Source organism: Acanthamoeba castellanii (assembly GCF_000313135.1).
Source record: "Acanthamoeba castellanii str. Neff unplaced genomic scaffold scf7180000084599, whole genome shotgun sequence".
Taxonomy (NCBI): Eukaryota; Discosea; order Longamoebia; family Acanthamoebidae; genus Acanthamoeba; species Acanthamoeba castellanii.
The window spans coordinates 1,734,673-1,751,261 of NW_004457442.1; the positions used below are offsets into that span (position 1 = coordinate 1,734,673).

General features: G+C 59.2%; 3 protein-coding genes across 3 annotated transcripts; 2 read left to right on the forward strand and 1 right to left on the reverse strand.

Moving 5' to 3' along the window:
- Positions 1–25: 25 nt before the first annotated feature.
- On the reverse strand, positions 26–10,050 carry ACA1_064980 (uncharacterized protein; the record flags this gene model as incomplete). Its single annotated transcript, XM_004339676.1, has 40 exons — positions 26–148; positions 249–375; positions 478–574; positions 672–882; positions 975–1,106; positions 1,188–1,274; positions 1,396–1,557; positions 1,646–1,765; positions 1,839–2,041; positions 2,166–2,522; positions 2,592–2,760; positions 2,842–3,006; positions 3,122–3,259; positions 3,356–3,544; positions 3,633–3,743; positions 3,817–3,951; positions 4,060–4,263; positions 4,358–4,414; positions 4,589–4,837; positions 4,919–5,001; positions 5,122–5,269; positions 5,344–5,456; positions 5,557–5,772; positions 5,845–5,942; positions 6,114–6,343; positions 6,412–6,567; positions 6,660–6,761; positions 6,847–6,992; positions 7,105–7,245; positions 7,355–7,453; positions 7,533–7,798; positions 7,909–8,294; positions 8,393–8,496; positions 8,538–8,619; positions 8,703–8,825; positions 8,905–9,019; positions 9,119–9,232; positions 9,325–9,458; positions 9,538–9,747; positions 9,868–10,050. The coding sequence occupies 40 exons, from the start codon at positions 10,048–10,050 to the stop codon at positions 26–28; spliced, it is 6,285 nt and encodes a 2,094-aa protein (XP_004339724.1).
- Positions 10,051–10,849: 799 nt separating this feature from the next.
- On the forward strand, positions 10,850–13,214 carry ACA1_064990 (uncharacterized protein; the record flags this gene model as incomplete). Its single annotated transcript, XM_004339677.1, has 9 exons — positions 10,850–11,027; positions 11,125–11,222; positions 11,313–11,454; positions 11,538–11,639; positions 11,719–11,814; positions 12,006–12,061; positions 12,133–12,812; positions 12,850–13,004; positions 13,072–13,214. 9 exons carry the CDS (start codon positions 10,850–10,852, stop codon positions 13,212–13,214), a joined length of 1,650 nt encoding a protein of 549 aa, XP_004339725.1.
- Positions 13,215–13,639: 425 nt separating this feature from the next.
- On the forward strand, positions 13,640–15,981 carry ACA1_065000 (uncharacterized protein; the record flags this gene model as incomplete). The annotated part of the gene is made up of 6 exons (XM_004339678.1): positions 13,640–13,720; positions 13,833–14,361; positions 14,460–14,615; positions 14,698–14,843; positions 14,939–15,036; positions 15,111–15,981. The coding sequence occupies 6 exons, from the start codon at positions 13,640–13,642 to the stop codon at positions 15,979–15,981; spliced, it is 1,881 nt and encodes a 626-aa protein (XP_004339726.1).
- Between the last annotated feature and the right edge of the window lie 608 nt (positions 15,982–16,589).

The window sequence follows — 16,589 nt, forward strand, 5'->3', positions numbered from 1 at the left end:
GAGGGAAAAAATGTTCATTTTTTTTTCAGTCCATAGAGACGGAGGGCTTGCGGAAGGACGGCTGCCGGCCGTCGTCGAATCCTCGGGGCGTGGGCGGCTTGGGCAGCGGCTTGCCCGTGGCCTGCTGCGCCAACAGCGACGGCAGATTCTGCACCACCTGTGTGGCGTGGATTGTGAGTTGGTGGGTGCGGTGTGCTGCGCGTGTGTCGTGTGCGTCGTTGTGTCGCGCATGTGTGTGTGTGCGGTACCTGGTAGAGGGAATTGGAAACGAGGGCCTTGCCCTTGTCGAGCGACTGCCAGGTGCGCGAGGCCCGCTCGAAGTCGCCGATGCGCTCCACCACGTTGACGTGCTCCGACCGCCCGATGTCCACCGTACTAGTACGTCCCACCCACAATCAATAAATAATAATCCTATTTCGCATAAATCATAAATAATAATATAATAATAACCAGTAGTGCGGGAGGTTGACTCCGTACGTGGGATTCCTGTTGAGGACGACGTCCATGACCTCGAGCGCCTTGCGCCAGCGCTCCGTGCCGTATTGCTTGCCCACCACAGCGAACAGCGCTGGAGCTGTGGTGATCACAGTCAGCCACAGCTCACGCACCACCGCACACGCCGACACGACACACGACACGCGACACGCAACACGCAACACGAGCGCACGTACAATCTTCCTTGGCGAGGACGGACTTCTTCCATTTGACGGCCTTGGTCATGCCGGCCATGAGGTCGAGGATGTAGCGCTTGTAGACGTTGGGGCCGATGTCCAGGAACTCGGCGAGCAGCGAGAAGGCGTACATCTCCTCCGTCGGGAAGAACTTCTTGGCGATCATCGAGCCCAGCTTCTTGCCAAACTCCTTCTCCGTCTTGAACACCGACTGCATGCGTGTGCGGTGGTGAGTGCGTGTGCGGTAGTGCGTGCGTGTGCGATGGTGAGTGCGTGTGCGGTCGTGTGTGTGCGTGTGCGTACCTTGGCAAAGTTGCAGAGGAGGTCGGTGAATTTCTGGAGCTGGACCTTCTGAAGGATCTGGGCGAGATCGAGCGCGAGCTTGGTGCCGGCCTCCTTCTCGTAGTTGGCCATCAGCCACGGCGCCAGTCCCAACTGTGTGTCGTGTGTGTCGTGTGTGCCACGTCAGCATCACCGCCACCTTAAGACCCATCTCGAAAAAAAGAAGAGACGCACGAGCGAGGTCAGGTAGCGGTGCTGGGGATCCGGGTGGACCTCCACCAGCGCGTTCTCGGGCGGCAGCAGCGCCACTTGCTTGAGCAACTGCACACAGGACGCGTCAGGCGCACGACACGCGTGACACGACACACGCACGACCGCACACAACACGCGACCGCACACGCACACGTGCGCGAGGTTGAGGGATTGAGGGGGGGTTTGAAACCTGGATGGTCTCGGCGGCGGTGAAGTCGGAGGTGAGGCCCTTGAGCAGGAGCGGCTGGAGGCCGGTGAAGGCGGGCTCCCGGTTGGCCGGCATGTTGGCGACAAAGTGCTGATAGATCCGCGGGTCGCTGAAGTCCATCTTGGCGAAGAACGCCTCCAGCACCTTCACAGCGAGTGCCCCAAAGTTAAGGAAAAAACACACGACACGCACGATACGACACACTACATGGCACACGACACACACGACACACGCGATTGGAAAGGATATATAAAAACTCTTGCTGGTAGTCGGCGTAGAGGACGGAGGTGATGGCCCAGAAGATCTGGTGGTACTTGAGCAGCTCCTCCGCTGGCGTGGCCTCGATGATCACCTATTCACAGTGCACTGTGAAATCAGCACCCGCGTATGCGGTCACGCGTGTGCGTGTGCGGTGGTGAGCGTACGATGAAGGTGTGCATGATGTCGATGGCGAGGCCGATGCGGTCGATGGGTCGCTTGGCCTCGTGCTTGTACAGAATGCTAAGAATGACCGCGACGGCCTCCTCGTTCAAACTACAGCCCAGCGGCAGCAGTGCGCGATAGACGTGGAACGAGCGGTACACGTAGTGCGCCGGAATGCGCCCGATCTTGGCCGCCCACGAAAGCGCTGTGTCGACACCACACGTGTTCAGCTTCTCCGCACACACGTCACCGCACACGCGTCACCGCACACACGCACGACCGCACACACGTCACCGCACACGCCCACGCACACGCACACGCGGGAGTACCTTCGGCGCCCCAGGAAGAGGGGAGGAGGGTGAAGGAGGGGAGGAGGGTGACGACCTCGGCGACCCACTGGCCCAGCTGCTTGGCGCTCTCGATGTCGAGCGCGGTGATGGTCGGGTCCTCGTAGGCCCACGGCCGGCGGTCGCCCAGGGCCTCGATCCGGGCCAGGAACTTGGCCGCGGGCGAGTCCCGCTCGAGCTTGCCCACCTGGCCCGACGTCAGGGAGTAGACCAGGTTGGCCAGGAAGATGCGCGCGTGGCGGTGGATGAGCGCGTTGGGCGAGTCCAGGTTGAGGAACAGCACATGGAACACCACCTGCAGGTGGTCGCACAGCTCCACGATGTGCTCCACTCCCAACTCTACGTGTGTGTGCGGTCAGTACGTGCGGTTAGCGTGTGCCGTTAACGACGTGTGCGTGTGCGATGTACCGATGAGGAGGATCATGCAGGCCTCGAGGCTGGAGAGGGCGTGCTCCTGCTTCTTGTCGACGGTCACGATGCGGCTGAACTCCCACTTGCTGTTGCTGCCGCCGCTGGCGCTCTTCTCCATGCTCTGGCCGGCGCCCAGACCGTCCTCGCTCTCCTTCTCCGACAACTCCTGCGTTGTGCAGTTAGCACATGAAGCGTGTGTCGTGTGTCGCGCGGTGTGTGTCGTGCGGCGTGTGCGGCGTGTAGTTACCTCGGCAGAGTCCTCCTTCTCCTTGTCGCCTCGCTCCTCGTCGGCGAATTTGATCTGGGTGGTGTCGTAGAGGCCAGCGATCAGCAGATCGATGGTCGCCACGGGGTCCACTCTGCCCAGGAACACGGCAATCTTCCTACCCGTCGGCAGGAATTGCTCGTTGCGCTACACAACAAAACGATAGCGCACACGACACGACACGACACACACCGCGCGCACGACCACACACCGTGAGAAGCACGCTTTGATGGGGGGGAAAGCTGGAGGGTGGGGCGTGTACGGTCTGGAGGATGGTCTGGACGATGAACTGGAGAATGGAGGCGATGTTGGCCCGGTAGCGGGCCACCAGCTGCGCCCACAGCCTCTCGAGCAGGAACGGCTGGAACGACCCGTACTTGAACGTCAACGTGCACAGGTTCTGGAATGCAACGACATATTCCACATTCCAAGGTATAAGCATCTGAGGAATGTGTGGCATGTGCGTGTTGTGTGCGAGAGTGATGGGGTGGCGCACCTCGAGGAGGGAGACGGTGGCGTCGGACGGGAGGACGGCGAAGTCGATGGCCTCGAGCCACGGGGGCAGGTAGAAGAGCATGTGCGCGTGGCCGTGAATGCCCGTCGTGGTGATCCGGTGCCACGCCGCGCTGAACACCTCGAACGCCAGCTGCGGGTAGTCCTCCGCCAGCAAGCTCGAAATTTTGTACTGCATCGCACACGACACGACACACGTACGATCGTCGCACACGTCAGCACAGTGTTGCATACGTCGAGACGACGATCGATGATCATACCTGGAGCGCGGCCGACGTGTCGAGAACGCCCGTGGGCGGGCAGATGCAGTACTTGTCGTTGTTGGTGATGTCCTGCAGCAGCTTCTGCGACAGCTCACGCACCTCGTGCAACTGCAAATCATTTTCCACAAATTAGTAAATTCAATTTAAATAAGAAATAAAAATTGTAAAAAGAGAGGGGTACCTCGTGGGCCAGGTTGATGAGGCACAGGTTGAGGAGGGCAGGAATGGGCAGGGAGCCGCCCAGCTGCCGCTCGATGATGGCCCGTCCGGCGGCCATGAAGTAGCCTCGGCTCACCTGCTTGTCGTCGTCATAGCACTGTTGTGCGATGCATGCCCACAAAGAAGCGGGTGTAAGCTCACAGCCGTGTGTGCGGTCATGCACGTGCGATCATGCGCGTGTGCGATCGTGTGTGCGTGTGCGTACGAGGTCAAGACACAGGGTGAGGAAGCGGTCCTCGTGGCCGGCGTTGCTCTCAAGGTAGATGTCGAGCGCGGACTCGCCGATCGAGTTGACCTGCACGTCGGTGATCTTGAACATGTTGGTCAACAGCCCGGCGATGGGTCCGCGCGGGTCGCTCGACTTCTCCGCCTTGTAGAAGTCGCCTCCGCGCAGCAGAACGCCCATAGCCTGCACCCACAAAACAATACACCCAATATTATTAGTGCGCGTGTGGTGTGTGCGGTGTGTGCCGTGCGGTGTGCGTGTGTGGTTGCGCTCGTACGTTGAGTGCGGCATACTGAAGCGAGCGAGCCTTCTCCATCGACTCAGCGTCCGCACACTGCAAACGCCACACAAGGTAAAGAATGTCAACAATGCACACAACACACACGACACACACGACACAACCGACACACACACACACACACACACACACACACACACACACACACACACACACACACACACACACACACACACACACACACACGACGATACACACGACACACGGTACCTTGATCAGTTGGTTGGCGTCGGGCGACTCCTTGTCGGTGAGCGCCTTGGGCGCGTGACCGCAGTACTTGGAGCAGAAGAGGAACAGCTTCTTGCGGTACTGCTTGGGGAAGACCTCGGCGAGCTTGGCCGGCATGCCGGCGTGGACGTGGTGCACCACGCGCGCAATGACCGAGAAGAAGTCGTAGCGGAGGCCCTGCAGCGGGTCCGACCACTCGCCCACCACCGTGTCCAGATAGGCTCGCGTTTGCTATATAGCAACCAAGCGACCATGTAAACGGTGGTGAGTTGGTATTTTGTCTGCGTTATGTGCGTGGGTGTGTTACGATACCTTCATCCAATCGAGGTAAGAATTGAGCAGGTTGGGGTTCATGGCCGGCGATTGCAGATTCTCCGCAGTAAACCGGAACACAACTGTGTTTGTTGATGTTGCCATCGTCACCATGGTGAGCGTGCGTGTAAACTACGGCACGGACTCGCTTTTTTCGGATCCGAAAAAGAAAAGCACGGAGGAGGGGAAGAAGGCGGGCGTACGGCCGAGCTGGCAGCGGAGGACGAACTGGGGGTCCTTCTGGTGCTGCTTGCCCTTGGAGGGCTTGAAGTTCTGGTAGACCTCCGTGTTGTAGGGGTCCAGCTTGTCCAGAAGCGTCGGCACAAAGCTGGACTTGACGAAGCTCAACGCCTGCGCAACAAATTTGCGCAGTTCAGACTCGTGTGTCGTGTCGTTGGCTGTTCGTGTCGTGTGCGGCGACGCACCAGAACGAGGAAGGGAGACAGGGTGGGCAGAGTCTTGAGCACGCCCAGGATGGAGCTGAAGACCGCTTCGGGCTTGGTGCACTCGACCTCCTCCGCTACGTCACCCTCCGAACCTACCACACGGATCCTTAGCTCGACGCACACGCACATACCGCACACGCACGCACACCACACGCACCGCGCACGCACGACAAACGGTATGTTTGGGAATACCGTAGGCTGCGCAGGCGGCGACGGCGTAGTTGCGCCAGAGCAGGCTCTGGGACTCGAAGTCGGGCGAAACGCTCTTCTGGTTGCGCGTGGACTCAAGGTAGGCCTGCGCCGCGGCCATGCGCGGGACGATGTGCCGGAGTGCAAAGTTGACCGTGCCTTCGTTCGCGCACAGCGGGACCAGCGCGCCCAGCATGCGCGCCCACCGCAATTGCGCGTCTGTGTACGCGCACGACACGAAGTGGTTGAGAGAGCGCGCCGACAAAGAGTCGTGGGTGGTGAGCGGCGTACCGTCCTTGTGCAGGCCCTTGTTGAGACTGACGACCTCCTCGAGCGTGCCCTGGCTGGCGGGCTGCGCCTTGTAGGCCCCCTCCGAGTCTCCACGGGCGCTATTCACATCGACAGAGCTTTGTGTGTGCGTGTCGTGTCGTGTCGTGTCGTGTCGTGTCGTGTCGTGTCGTGTCGTGTCGTGTCGTGTCGTGTCGTGTCGTGTCGTGTCGTGTCGTGCGGTCAGCGTGCGCACGTGCGTGCGGCCAACAGCGGGACTGATGAGTACGTACTCGCTGATGGACCGCCAGTCGGCGTCGGTGGCCCGGCGAGTGGTGAGCTTGTTCGAGCTGCCGCTGAGGCCCAGGAGTCGGAGCTCCTTGGCCGCCTCCTCGCTGTGGCCGTCCTTGAGCGCGAACGAGCGCTTGGTGATCAGATTCCGGTCGACATCGCCCGCGCCGGCCAGCTTGTTCGCGTTGGCCTCGATCAAGTTGGCCAGCAGCACGGTTTCCTCCACCGCAGTCTGTATCGCCAATTTTATACGTAAATGCGTGTGCGTGTGCAGTCGTGCGTGTGCGTGTGCGGTCGGACCTCTTGGGGCAGGACGGAGTTGACGTGGCGCACGGCCTTCATCACCTCCCACGCCAGTTCTCGCACGTTGGCCAGCGGGTGGCACAGGAAGAGCAGGGCCGTGCCGTCGACCTCGGAGATGGGGCACACTACCGATTTGACGTTCTCCAGTTGGCCCTTCACGGACGCGTCACACGCACACAATCAATCGATCAGCGGTTGGGGGGGAACGGAAAAAGAAGAAGAGTGAAGAGCGACGAGATGTCTACCGATGCGATGTAGGACTTGCTCTTGTCTTCTCGCTGCTTCTGCTCGAGCTTGAGCTCTCTGTCGCTCTCCATGTCGTGCCACAGCTTCAAGAGGACCGAAAGCTGCGCTCGACACGACACGACACGACCAACGACACTCAGTCGACACAAAACGAAACACTTTCAGAGAGGAGGGCCTTGGTCGTACCTTGGAGAGGGACTTGCGGATGAGCTGGGGATAGATATCGGGAATGCTCGACGTGACCCGGCAGAACTGTTCGACGATCGTCGCCCGGAGCACCGGCAAGCACTTGGCCATGTGCTGCAGCACCTGGAACGCCTCATTGCGGATCGCTGCATTCACCGAATACGATACAAACGATCAGACGCGCTCGTGTGCGAGTGCGTGTGCAGTGTGTCCGTGTGCGTGTCTGTGTGCGTGTGCGGTGGTGTGGTGGCTGCGTACCGTTGTCGACGTGTAGGGTGTACTTGGCCAACGTGTGGACCAGTTCGTGCAGGGGCATCTCGGAAGGTAGCGCACGGCGCAAACAGGAGAGCGCCAGAGGCGCCACAGCCAGCTGACCCGCCTTGTCCTTGCCCACAAGCTCTGCACCACCACAAGAACCATCCGTCAGAGTCGTGCCCTGTACGCGTGCGGTTGATGCGCGCGTGCGGTTGTGTGTGTGTGCGATGGTGGTGCGTGTGCGTGTGCGCACCCTGAACGGTCTTGCTGTTGTACTTGGGGTCGCTCAGGAGCAGGGTGCCAAACTGCGCGTGCACGTCCGCAATGATCCGATCCAGCGCCATGCCCATGCCTGGCCAATTCATGAGCAGACACAGGGGTTAGTTGGGGAGCGATCTTCGCTTAAGGTGGCGACGACGGCCGAAAGGTACCCTTCGCGAAGTCGTCGAGGATGATCTTCTCGGTCTCGGCGTGGAACCGGCGCATGGCCTGGCGCTTGAGGCTCGGGTTGGCCTGACCGCGAGGCACCACCATGGTGGTGCGGATGGTGCCCACCTGCTTGCCCGAGCCCTTGAGCGTGCCGCCAGACGACTTGCCCCCGCCGCTGCTGCTGCCGCTCGACCCCGAGCGCCCTTCGGTGGCGGGAATCAGCCGGTCCGTGATGGCGTTGAACGAAAGCAGCGCCACCAGCACCTTACTGCGCTCGGTGTTAGTCTTATCGCACAATCGCACACGCGCACACGCGCACCACCGCACGCGCACAACCTCCCAATCGCATACGCGCACAACACAGAAGGAGAACGGTACTCGGGCGAGGCGCGATCTTTGATGAGCTCGAGCACGACGCTGTGCGTAGTCTGGTCGAACTTGGCCACCGACAACAGGGTGATGATGTCGACGATGATGTCGACGCACTCCTCGCCTGGCTGAATCAGCTGCTTCTCTTTCTTCTTTTCCTTGGCCGGCTGAATGAAGAGCTGGTCCAACAGCTTGGCGCACTCCTCGCCGAAGCTCTTGGTGTCCTTCACCGCCAGGAATTTGAGCAGCAGGTGGTAGATCGACTCCAGCGCCAGGGCCTTCAACTTGGGCTCCTTGAGCGACTTGAAGAGCATATCCAGCATTTCGTAGTACTTGGCCTCGAAAAACTTGACGTGGGCCGCACAGAGCAGGCCCGTAAGGAGCGGATAAAACACCTGCACATCCAACATAGGCTGGTGAGACCTCACACACCATCGCACATCACTTTGTGATGGGCTTTTAAAAAAAACTGCACAATACAAAAAGTACGCACGTGCTCACGGCCCTTGATCTTCTTCTTGCCGTACTGGGTCATGATCCGGTCATAGAAATCGGACACGATCGCATAGAAGTCGGCCAACACATCTTTTTGCGATTCTGTTGGCAATTACGTCATATAAATTAGTAAATAAACAAACGAATGTCCACAAAAATGGCGCTGGGCGAGGAAGTGTGGGTGCCTTCGGTCTTGGACTCGACGATGGGTATGAGGATGCTGCCCTGGAATGTGCCATACGCATTCCATTTGCCGGGTGAGCCAACCACCGCGCAGCTCGGGCCGTGGGCGGGGGGAGTGGGTGTACCAAAAGCTCGGCGAAGGCGGCTTGGAGTTCCTCCTTGAGCTTCTTGGCCTTGGGGTCGAAGTACTCCTCGCGCACTCGCTTGATGAAGGCCGCCGACTCGACGATCTTTGCGTTGGTCGAGATCTGCGCAGAGGGCAAGCAAGTGTGAGGGGCCGAAAGAAATAACAAAGGAAAGAAAAAGAAAAAAAGAGCGAAGACGTACGTCCATCTTGACGTTGCGGAGGGCGTAGATGGCGGAAAGCGAAGTGGAGAGGTCCTTGGCGCTGCTGGTGGCCTCCAGCACATCGAAGAGCTTCTTCATGATCTCTCCGAATCGGCTATGTAGATCAATGAGCGTGAGTACACACACCTCGCCGCGCGCACATACACAGATGTACCCCACATGACGCGACACACGACACACACGACACACGTACTTTTGAGAACACAGCTCGCCGAGGATCTGAGAGAAGAGCTCGTAGATGTGAAGTCGGTTGGCCACGGCCATATCTTCTTTTTCTCCCTTCTTAGCCTTGACCAGCACCAACGCCCTAGGCAAAGCACGAAAAGGAAAGAGAACGAAGGTTTAGAGAGAGGGAGAGAGAGAATGTGCATCGAGCGAAAATGTGGCGAGGCCTCGTACTTGTTCTCCTCAAAGTAGAGGAAGCAGGCCTTTTCGAGCTCATCAGCGGCAGCGCCTGAGATTGGGTTGTCGGATTCGTCCGCGTTTGGCAGCACCTCCAACACCAGCCGACAAAATACATAGTAAATGGTGTACTGCACACACGGCACAAGAACGTGGTGAGCGCATGGCACAGAGCACACACGCACACACGCACACACAGCACGCATGTACCATTTTTCGCTCTTCATAGGTGGCCTGGAGCTGGGCGGCCTGGGCCTTGTTGAGCTCTTTGGCAAAGTCCTCCCACATGTCAATCTTCTTGCTGAGCTTCCGCTGTTGCCAATCGAGCAGAGCGAGCACGAGGCTGCTCAGGCAGTTCTTGCCCATCATGCCGTAGGCCTCGAGCAGTTCCTTCCACTTGGTGTCATCCTCCGCATCGAACTGCGCCGCATCAACAGTTCAGCACACAACACGACACGACACGACACACAATACAACAATCGTTAGTGGCTCAGAGTGCAAGAGATGGTGGCGAAGGGAAGAGCGTGCCTGCTCGTAGACGACCCAGTAGGGATCGGAGAGGGTCTTCTGGTAGGACTTGATCTTGTCCTCGACGTAGCTGATGAAGTGCCGGTTGAGGCTCCTCGCCACGAACTCGCCGGGCGTCGAGAAGTCGCCTTGTTTGGAGTGCGCGAACGGCGCCTCCCAAGGCAACGCCACACGGTACAGCTTGGCCGGATCCATTTTTCTTCGCCCCTTTTTTTTTAATCCTTCGCTTTCGTTCTTCGCTCTTTGCTGTGTGCACCAAGAATCTGCGACAAAGAAAGGGAGGTGAGTGATCCAAACGCAGCCCTTCCTTATGGCAGCTCAGTCTATAAAAAATCTTCTTCTCTGAAGATGTGGCAGGCGGAATTCGAAATGCATCGATGAAGATCAACATTCAGGGATGCACGTACCACAAGACTCGAAGATGAAGATGAGGAAGATGTGGAGATGTCAGCGGGGCCTAAAAACAGAAAGCGAGAAGGCGAGTCGGCTTTTGAACAAGGGGGTGGCCACAAGTCGAAAGTGTTCGCGTTTGCTCGCTCCTTTGCGTGTGCCGTAGACTTGGGCCGCCGGCTCAGGGTGTCTGTCGCCTTTGTGGTCGTTCGGGCGTTGGCGACTTCATTTTGGCGTGGTATCTCCGGCATCGCAACATTATCTGAATTATTGTTTAAAAAATATCTCATTTTAATTACGCAACGCACGAGATCGGAACACGATCAAGACCACATGTTGGGTTGATACAGCGGTGAATGGAATCGACTGGATTCCTCCCTCATATGTGATAGTGCCACCGCCTGCAACCGACCGCACGAAGCCAGTCGCTCGACATGCGACCATCTTGAAACCTTCCATCTTCGTTCCTCCGCCCTCTTCCTTCATCATCACCACTTCCTCCTCCCCTTCTTCTCCTTCTTCTGCTGCCGTGCCCGCCCCGAAGGTCAATCTCGTGACGATCGCCAAATTTCAAAAGATGTGGTCGTGCACCACACAACGAAGGATGAAGGCCAGCGGCGGGCTGGACGAGAAGGAGGGAGTGACGTGGTATCGGCCCATCCCGCCCCCGGGCTACGCCGTAGCGGGCGACGTGGTGCGGCCCTACCTCGCCGCCAGCCCTCGCTTCTACCTCGAGGCCCCCGTCTTCGCCATCGGCCCCTTCCCGCCCGAGGCCGCCCAACGTACGCACCCGTTTATTTTTTATTTCAATTATTATTGTTTTATTTCATTTTAGTGTATTATTTTTTTAATATAATTATAATTTTTCATTTTGTGCAGGGCCAGGCGCAGTGATGGCGGACAGGAAGAGGAGCGCCGCTGGGTTGCGGGCGAAGAGGGAAGTGCTCCCTCGGCAGCCCGTTAACTACTTGGCAAAGGTACGCACGCGCTGGACATCACCGCACACGCACACAAGGCACGAGCAGCTGACCGACTGACTGGCCGTGACGTGTTTGCTGTGTGTGTAGCCGGTGGACTTTGAGGTGGTGTGGCGGCACGAGGGCGGAGTGCGGGGCATGCTGCCGTGTACCGTTTGGCGACCCGTCCCGCCGCCTTCGTTCGTGGCCGTGGGCTGCATCATCACCCTTACCCACAACAAACCATCACCCGGTTCGTATTACCACCACCACCCCTCTTGTTTGCGTGTGTGCGTCTTGCGGTGAGTGCCAACTGACTGTTCCCACAAACCACAGACTGTGTGGTCTGCCTCCATGAAAGCCTGGTGGTGCCTGCCGAGGTGGACGCCCTGCTATGGACAGCCTCCGCAAGCCCTGCGTCTGCCGCTGCGACCAACAGTACGTACTCAAAGAGAAGAGCTCAATTTATTCAACCGGTTCCGTCATTTGACGCTCGACCGATCGTGAACTGCTCCAGAGAAGGGCAGAACGTTGACCAGAGCAAAGAGCGAGCGCGACGTGACCGCTCACACAACAGCCACGTTCCTATTCGGCGATGCCGAAGAGGTCTATGGTACAATCACAACGACATCATTGCCCTATTCATACTAATTTTAAATACATAGACTAACGGTTGGCGTCTAACATTAGGCAAGTCTACGAGCGACGGCGTGGTCGTCTGCAGCGTAAAGCCCAAAGAAGGTGATGACGAGCCCGCGATTGCGATTGGCTGCAGCCTCGCTTTGCCGGTTCCCACGGCGACAGACGGCCTCGCGCCGCCGGCCCTGACGGGCGCTGCCTACTGCCTACGGCGGAGCGTGGTAACGCATGCGGTCCACAACGCCGAGCCGTATCCGTTCACCACGGCCGGCGCGTCGCCGACGGCCGCCAGAACCATTCCCTCGACCTCGACCACAACTTCGACCTCCCTGCCGGCGTCGCCTGTTTCGTCCCTGCCCGCTTCCCCTTCGTCCTCCTCCTCCATGCCGCCATCGCTCTCCTCGTCTCCTTCGTCGTCTTCTTCGCCAGCATTGTCGACGAATGCGCAGAGGCCACTGCCATATCAGGCCTCGACGGCGGAGATGTCTCCTCGCCGTCTGCGCAGCGCCTCGAATCCCCCGCGCAGCCCATCACATTCCAGCCTGGCCTCGGCATCCTCCGCATTTGCTGCCTCGTCGACGGCTGCGTCGCTGCGGAGTCATCGGTCGGCGTCGCACGCAACATCGCCGCCGCGGTCGAGCAAGCGCGTCACCCACATGCTCGATCGACCCTCCATCGCCGGCTACTCCATCACCTTTGCGCCGCCCTCGCCCTCCCTCCCTTCGGTGAAGCCCACTTCACGATCGTCGCCACCCTCTTCATCGTCGACACCAGCCAGGCCAAGCTATCGCATCTCGTCGCTCGTGCCTCCGTCACCATCTCCGTCATCATCTTCGTCGCTGCCATCGCCGTCCGTGTCTATGTCTTCGTCTTCTCTACTCCCCGCGTGGCATCTTCCGCGCCTGTCCATCCAAGCAACACTACTTCCATCTTCTTCTACATCATCGCTGCACTCGCTCTACCCGCACACGAGTCTGTCATCTCCCCCGTCGCTCGTTGCGGCGGCCAGCGACCGACGGTACACCATCGGCGCGGCGGGGGACGAGTACGAGTGCCCGCGGTGCCACGGCCACAAGGGCCAGGGTCCGTTCGGCCCATGTCCGCTGGGCTCGATCCACTTCACCCACATGTGTGAGCTGTGCGAGGGACGAGGCAGCGTGGCCGGTACGCGGAGCAGTAACCACCCCAACGCAATCTCACCGCGCTTACCCACCGCCGCGCTTTTGGTCAGGTCCGTCGGAACTGTGCCGATTGTGCGAGGGCGAAGGAGGCTTCGGCGAGTTCGGCAAGTGTCGGCCGGAGTCGCTTCACTTCAGGGCGTGCGTCAAGTGCCACGGCCGCGGCTTCCTCTCGGCCCGAGGCCACTCCAGCTAGTGTCCCAGCGCGAGGTACGTTCGTCCCCTTTGGGCCGGTTGGTGCCTTGGTCATTGCTCACATTCCACAAATTAATTAAGCAGGAGACATTCCCGAGTTTTTTGGATTAAATTTCAAGTATTTGCGGATTTGGCGCGAACGCACGAAGCGCGAAGCGTGTAGCCAGGTGCTGCTTCTCGTACGAGTACAAGCTTCACGACGTACTACTATCTCCGAACGAACTGCTTGCGATGTGGGGCGCCGACAGCGATCCCAGCTTTCTACCGCTTCAGCCTTTGTTCGATCTGCCGCCCTCGCCTCCGCTTGCTCCTACTTCCTCGTACTACCACTCGTTGTCGTTGTCGTTGTCGTCGTCGCGAAGTGGGTTGGCATGCGATGAGGGCCTACACGCAGTCGCTTCTGGCAGCTCTACGACCGCCAGTGCGATGCAGGACGTCAAGAGACCCCTCTCGCCCTCCCACTACGCGGACCCACTCAGCTGTGCACCATCGCCACCCCCCTGCCAGGTACCGCCCACGCCATTTCTTTACACTTAAATTTCTTTCTGTAGAAGAAATACATCAATAATGTTTGAATATCGTATATTACTTATATATTTAGAAGGATGCGCGCGGTAAGGTCTCCGCTGCAAGGAGGGCGGGCACCAAGACCAAGGCCACGCGAACGAGAGCTTCATGCGAACGAGACCCGGCCCCGCGCAAGAAGCCAAAGCTGGCGCCGACGGCCACGACTACGCCTGCAGAGTTTGCAACCGCCGCCGTCGGTATAAAGCCCCGAAGGGCCCAACAGCAGCAGCCGCCGCCGCAGACGCGGACATGCCGACCCGACCCGGACTGCTTCGACCCCATCCCCGGAACCGGGACCCTTGCGCCCGTTTGGGGGGGTGGCCACGACCCTGCGGCGCTGGAAGGTGCCGACGACGAGGTGGTCATGGAGGAGGGAGTCGTCGCTCACCCGCCGCAGAGCGAGAGACTGACTCTCGCCGACCAGTGCGAGCCGATGGTTCGCAGATGGACGAGGCTCGAACCCCTGCCGAGCGAAGACGGCGACCTCCTCGATTACGAGAGGGAGGAACAGTTCGTCGTGTTGTTGGCTGCACGACCCACGGCCCCGCAGGCAGGTGCCGAAGCGGCCGTTCGCGTGCGGGGTACGTGTTTGTTGATTGCGTGTGAGCATGTGCACGCGACGCAAGATGGTACTCACGCCGTGATGTTGGTGTTGTTGTTGTTGTCGTGCTATGTCTAGACGAACAGTTCGCGGCTCTGGCGAGGCGGACGGCTGAAGAGGATCTTAGCAACGCGGTGGAGGAGGCGCTGACACTCGCCAATTGGGCCAGCGGCGAGCTTCTTGCCCTGAGCGAGCTGACCGGGTGCCTTGCTGGCATGCCTTCCGAGGATTTGGGTGCGTATCGTGTGCTCGGTCGTGACTGTGTAGCGTGACCTTCCACCATCTGACGTTGCACCGCTTCTTCTCGTGATTGTAGACCCGAGTGAACGGACGAAGGCCACCAAGAACTTGGCCGCCCAAATCGTGGCGCTGCTGCAGAAAGGTCCCACGACACGATCACACATCAGCTCGTGCTTTTCCATCAACAGACGCCGCACGTCCACCATATTGTCCGTCCTCAAGGTACACCCGCACACGCCCAATCACTGAAACTTGTATTGGCTCGTCCGTGTTCCATTCTCGCCTCACCTGAAAATTCTTCGGCTTGTTTGACGCAGGGCGTGGGACTAATCGAAGAGGTCCGGCTCCCGAGTTCGAAGGAAAAGCTCATCGTTCTCAACCAGAAGCAGATGGCCATCTGTAGCGACTTGCCAAAGTAGGCGATCCTTCTTTCTTGCTGCTGTGGCTTGCGCGCGCGTGTAAATCTGACTGTGGCTGTCGATGCAATAGGTATGTAACGATGCTGCACCAGCTCAAGGTCATGCGCGTGCGGCTGCTGCTCCACCTTCGTTCCCTTGATGGGGAGACCTCGCCTTCCGACGATATTCCGCCCGCGCGCCCGTCCCAGTACGACAACCCCATCGAGATACTCGATCTCCCATACTCGGCGGCGGCGCACGCGACACGGCCGCGCTCACCGGTCGATACCGCGATGACGCTCGAGCCAACCCTTCCCAGAGCGTCGCCGCCGCAGCAGCCCACGGATATTGACGCCGCCGCTGCTGGCGCTGGTGCCGCATCGGCGGTCGTCGACGAGTTCGAAGGGGAACAGGGCGATGCCCTGGGCTCCTACGTCTCTTTCCTGCTCGGGGCGATGCAAGTGCAGCCGGAGGCCCCGCAGCCTCGAGTCGCAGGGTGCGACGAAGTCGTCACGCGTGAGCCCCTCGACATAGAATACGCCATCGCTGCGATCTACGACGACCTGCTCGACCAACAGCAGCCCAACCACCCTCCCTGGCTATCGAATCAAGGGAACGCCAACCCCTACGCCAACGACTTGGATCTGAACGAGGGCGATTTCGCCTACATCAGTCACCTCAGCCACAACGACGCAGCGCGCGTGCTGGACTTGAACGAGTACGACGACGGCTACGATGTCGAAGGCGACGATGACATGCCACCGGCGAGCGCCTACGATCGCGGAGCCGCGGCTCAACCGATGCACAGGCTCGGTGCCGACGCATCCGCTGGCGGGGCGTGGCCGGTCGGGAACACGGGCGAGCTGGACCAGCTGTTCTGCGAGGAGCAGATGACCCTGTTGACCACCGAGACCTTCGAGGACGTACTCCTGCCCGACGAAGAGAGCCCCCAGTTCGACTGACCGCCACCGACGTGCTGGTTGTGGTTCCAGCAAATCAGTACAAATTGTGTTGTTGGTCGCGCAGTCGTCGTGTTTGTGGTTTGTGGCGTTGTTGGGCAGCGGGGTGCGCATGGCACGCTGGTACTTCGAAGGCTGTAGACCCGTTGGTCGGAGGTTCGATTCCTCTCCACCGGATTGTGAACACACCGGTGGTAGCTCAGTTGGTAGAGCAGCGGAAAAAGATGACCAGCAGCCGCAACCACCTCCCTTTCGTTCTTTTCGCGTCATGTTTCGTCTTCATTCTTTGCTGGCCGAAAGGAGGAGAGCATGTACATCGATTTATTGAAAGATGTGGATGGTGCAGGTGCGGAGCGTTCTTTCACAGCAAGACCATTTCATGCGAAATTGAGGTCAAGCTCTTCATCTTCAACGCTTGTGCATCCATCAAAAAAGATCATCTACGTCTCTAGGCAAAGACAAAGATGACAACCACCAGCCCCACCACCAGGATAACGTTGCAGATGACGATGGGGATGATGTACTGCGAATATCACTTGATCTCGGACCAGATGAAGTCCAGTCGCTCTCGCATGCGTGCCGTGAGGCAGGTCCCGCTCGCTGGATGCTCT